This window comes from Montipora foliosa, chromosome 5 (genome assembly GCF_036669935.1).
Source record: "Montipora foliosa isolate CH-2021 chromosome 5, ASM3666993v2, whole genome shotgun sequence".
NCBI classification, from domain to species: Eukaryota; Metazoa; Cnidaria; class Anthozoa; order Scleractinia; family Acroporidae; genus Montipora; species Montipora foliosa.
In genome coordinates this window covers 37515803-37520802 of record NC_090873.1, presented here as the reverse complement: position 1 = coordinate 37520802, position 5000 = coordinate 37515803, and the positions used below count along the sequence as shown (strand labels likewise).

The following is a 5000-nucleotide window of genomic DNA, read 5'->3' as shown; positions in this document are numbered from 1 at the left end:
TGTACTAACCACTCCGAATATTCAAATGACGTTTTCTCTCCGGCTTCGATCTTCTTGGCGGCTAGTGAGTCACGATAAAGCAGAGCAGTGCCGCCTCCACGTCCAGTGGATCGAGGATGATCAGCTAGATAATAACCTTCAGGACAGGCTGAACATCTAATGGTGTCGTCATTTACGTTAAGCCATGTTTCGGTTATGATGAGCAAATATGACAGGGATGTCCATTTTGACTGGTGCATTCGGAACCATCTCGAAGAAAGCGAAGACCTGGTTTGGAAAGTTAGATCCACCTGACGTCATTGGAAGTACAAAGTTGTCTCGGAACTGCTTAAGACTGAGAAGAACATAAGAGAACTGGAGACAATCGTATGATGACAGTAATGATGATGATCATGATTTATTATATAGATAGTGATGAAATACCCGGATTTTTCCTTTTACTAAAAAATCATATCTTCACCGCGCGCAGTGAACATATCATTCTTGTCTTTCACATGTGAGAATATACGTTTCCTCATGGTAACGGACACGATTAGTTAATAAAACGCGAGCGTCCTCTTCATTGTAAGGTACTTTTGTGCTTTAATATAATTAGTCCCTACTACATTAACATTTTTATTGCAAATTTTACATTATCGTGATTTGTTCATAACTTTCATGTCTTGTTTCATGTTACACAACATGCGTGTTTTAACGGTTGGTGACCACTTTTTCATCATTTGGAAAATGGGTAAAACAAGTTGTTTTAAATCTGGACATTTCATCAATATCTATATCATAAACAGAACATTGCATGGCCCCTTCGGGATAGGAATTCTATCTTCTCGTGCTGAAAGTATCTCTCACTCGTTCGCTTCGCTCACTCGTAAGAGATACTTCCAGCACTCGAAGATAAACTTCGTATCCTCGCGCGGCCATGTCATATCCTCCAAGATATAATAATAAAAATAATACTGAGACAAATCGTGGGAGATCTGAATTCAAGAGGATTGGAGACAAATCCAGTGCGTTGTTAAATAAGATAAGATACAGTAATTTCTTTAAATGAAATGAAATTAATGTATATTTGAAGTACAGGTTATTGACGCCGAGTGAGAAGTGATCCTCGTACTTTGCTGAAGAATTTAAGCAATTGCCGCTTTTTATAAACATCTGAAAATTTCAGGTGGTTCCAACGGGATTCGAGCCATGACCTCTGCGATACCGCTGCAATGCTCTGTCAATTGTGCTAGGAAGCCATACAGTTGAAAGCAGGTCAATTTGTTGGGCTCATTTGTTCCCGTCAAGAACTCGATGAATGAAATGAAATAAAAAGAATGTGTATTTGAAGTGCGGGTTATAGACGAGTGAGAAGTCATCCTCGCACTTTGCCGGACAATTTAAAGTGCTAGAGCAGTTTTCAATTGAGTGTCGTAAAACCAAAACCAAAGTAGTTACTTTGGCCAATCAAAAAGGACGGAGACCATCCAGTAAACCAATCAAAACTCGAAGTAATTACACGTAGCCGTCACAAAGCGCGGGAAAATGTGCACGCGCGAGCCACAATTGGTTTTGGTTTCACTTTTGATTGGTTGAAAAAGTGGAGCTAGAACTTTGAACCAATCACTGAGTGAAGTAATCATAAACCAAAGTAATTCACTAATTACTTTCGACACTCAATTGAAAACCGCTCTACCATGACCATTTGGATTTCAAAAGTTTGTTAACTAAACACTACTTGGCCCAAGTGTTACGCCTTAATTTCAAAGACATCTCCTTATTCACTGGATGAAATAATGCATTTGATTATATTTGGCTTTAAGAAAAATATGAGACAAATCTGATATTATATTTGCCCTGGTTGTGAAGACAACAAATGTGGGATAAATATAATTTCATATTTGTCCCTGATAAATGCAGGACAAATACTGTTTGAAATTGAAGCCATATTTAGGCTTAGTACAAATATAAGACAAACTAAACAAATGTATTAAAAAATGAAAACCACAAGCTAAGGCTTCAATAAATCTGTCATCTCCAATTTTCCTGCTTCATGGTCCTCATGTATAGAAATGATATTACGTACGTTAATCCAACAAAGTGGGGCAGCGATAAACAGAGATCTGAGGCGGACCATTTTATTAAACAAACCGCCATGGAGACAAACACGGGAATCTCTTGCTAATATTTTCATGGAGCAAATTGAAACAAAGTTAATCCAACAAAGTGGGACAGCGATTAAACAGAGATCCGAGGCGGACCATTTTATTAAAAAAGCTAACAAATCCTCCCTCAAGTAAAGCTATGATCTTCGCAGTTATGAACGCAATTTCTGCAATTGCGTAGAGAAGCCTGAAAAATTTAGGACTTCAACGGGGTTTGAACCCGTGACCTCGCGATTCCGGTGCAACGCTCTAACCTACTGAGCTATGAAGCCCCTGACGTTGGGAGCTGGTCATTTGTGGCTTCTGTACGCAATTGCAGAAATTGCGTTCATAACTGCGAAGATCATAGCTTTACTTGATTTCATATCCGCAGTTCATATATGATTCATTTCATATAGCATTTCATCATTGATTCATTCCTCACGGGACCATTAGAACTCACAAATGACCAGCTCCCAACGTCAGTGGCTTCATAGCTCAGTTTGTTAGAGCGTCGCACCGGAATCACGAGGTCACGGGTTCAAACCCCGTTGAAGTCCTGAAATTTTCAGGCTTCTCTTCGCAATTGCAGAAATTGCGTTCATAACTGCGAAGATCATAGCTTTACTTGATTTCATATCCGCAGTTTATATATGATTCATTTCATATACCATTTGATCCTTAAATTCCTCCCTACCAACAAATTCACGGCCGAAATATCAAAGAACGAAATCAGGTTGCTCGACACAGTGGTATATTAATTAAAGAGGAACGATTTAAACACGAATCCATCACGGACATTCAAACTGATTACAAGCCGACTGAAACCTTTCAATAGGCCCTTTGTATGACCGTGTCACATGACCTTGTCAATCGTAAAATGTGGTCGTGATTTCTGCCAGAAATGGAGTTAGCACGACCCTGCCGGGGCGACCTTGAAGACCACACTGAAGGACTCCTTTCAGGCTTGCTACTAACTTCCTATTTTAAATCAGTCCCAAAAGTATGACACAGTGGTATTTGAATCTTTAAGTCAGATTGCCCAAAACCCACAAGAAAATTAGACACACCACCCCCACCCCCTACTTTTCTTACAGAATTTTAAATAAAGACTGATTGTTACTTTCCGTCATGCTCTGTGCACTGTTGATTTTGTGCATCGTACTCACAAACAACAGTTTGGTCCCATTTGCGATTGGAAACATGCTATCTGACCTGGACAAAGAAATGAAAGTCAAAAATCCGATATTTCTGTTGATATACAGGATTCAACCACTAGGGTTCATCGTGAATGAAGAAGAAAGCACGTATTTTAAGCAGTTAACCAGTGGTTAACTGCTTATTTGTAGTATTTGCATTCAGATGCAAAACTTTAATATTTAGAAAAACATGATTTGACTTGCAACGCTCTGGAAGATACATTGTTAAGGAGAAACAAAGAGACAAAAGATACGAATTTTAAAGTCAGAATCGATGAGAACGTTCTATCAAGATTACAGATTTTGAAACTTAATGGGAGCGCTTTCTTTGAAAGAAAAAGGAAGGCAGTCGGTGATTGAATGTGCACATGAGTACCACTTGCAGAATTGGGCTCGTGTCTTTTCGTTGTTCTCTTGCTAAATGATGTCAAGAGTTATTTAGCTTGTGAAGTGAGGAGTATCTATTTCATAAAATTCGCTCAGTTCTTTGTTTCTTGTCTTAACTTCCTAATAGAAATCCCCAGTGCAAAACAAATCCTTGCGCAAAAAACGGAAAAAGAAAAAACGAAAATGAATTGCGCAATCTTAATATTCAAATTTTTGGAGGTACAGTAATTACGTATTTGTTCAAGCGATAACAAGTCAAGACACGTCTAGACATACGGTCGCCAATATTTCTTGCGGGCACAAAAACGAAAGAAAGCAGAAACTTGGACCAACTCTGGTTATCATCGGATCTTTTCGAAAAATATCCACTCAACGCCAGCGTCTACCCCCACTAGGCGAACAAGAAAGCAGGCATCAAACCTGGCTTGAAGAAATAACTGAAGACAAGAGATTATTATTATATAATCTCTTGTTGAAGAATATATAATTACTTGTGCAAATCCGGGTGAAGTTGACGGACGAAGTACCAAGCTTACAGACAAACAACCAATCCTGCAATATGTCAGAAACATCTGAAATCTGGAAAGGGTGAGTAAATAAACCTCGAAATGCGTGTGTCTTGCTTAGCTTACGTTCATATTTATGATGCTGTGATCATGAACTTGAAGGGCTGCCTGTCAGAATAGAGAATCGAATCGGCCGTCAACGACCATTGTGGTGGATCGCTCATATTTTGCCCAAAAATACCCTTAGGTGAACTGTCTTCAAAAATCATATTTGCTAGTTCCAGCGATTTTTCTTTTTTTGGGAATTCGAGAAAATTTGCAAACGCGGGTAAGTGCGGTTTTCTGTTTGTGGAATTGTCCAAAATTTGGAGCCATAACCAAGCAACTGTCAAGTCTTAAACTGAATTTAATTGGCACCAACCTTAACACGACATAAAAAACAACCATTCGTATCGATTTCTACTTCGATTTAACAAATTGATGTCAGTTTTTCATGCGTCTGCACTGCGTCTGTCCTGTTATTGATCATGAATTTCGTTATAACATTGTTATGCAATTATTCGGATCCGCAGACTACTCTGGCAATGTTATGACAAAATTCATTGTCAGTAACAGGAAAGACGCATGAAAAAATGACATCAATTTGTTTTTTACAATAACAAAAACGTAGAGTGGTCAAAATTGAGTCAAAACGCGAGAAGAACGCGAGACAAAAATGCAAGAGACTTCTATTTCATTAAATCTGACGCAGCGCGAGTCAACATCGCATAAAATACAAATTTGTG

At 38.7% G+C, this 5000-nt stretch overlaps 1 protein-coding gene across 3 annotated transcripts in view; it reads left to right on the top strand.

Annotated features, from left to right (window-relative positions):
• Positions 1-3977: 3977 nt before the first annotated feature.
• The window catches only part of LOC138004102 (stimulated by retinoic acid gene 6 protein-like), a 91169-nt gene continuing 90146 nt past the window's right edge, over positions 3978-5000 (top strand). For 2 of the 3 annotated variants that reach the window (XM_068850514.1, XM_068850515.1), the window contains exon 1: positions 3995-4297. In XM_068850514.1, the coding sequence (XP_068706615.1) occupies positions 4269-4297 (29 nt within the window). In that variant the 5' untranslated portion in view covers positions 3995-4268. Of the gene's footprint in view, positions 4298-5000 lie in introns of all 3 variants that reach the window. The other variant, XM_068850513.1, reaches the window with a different exon arrangement.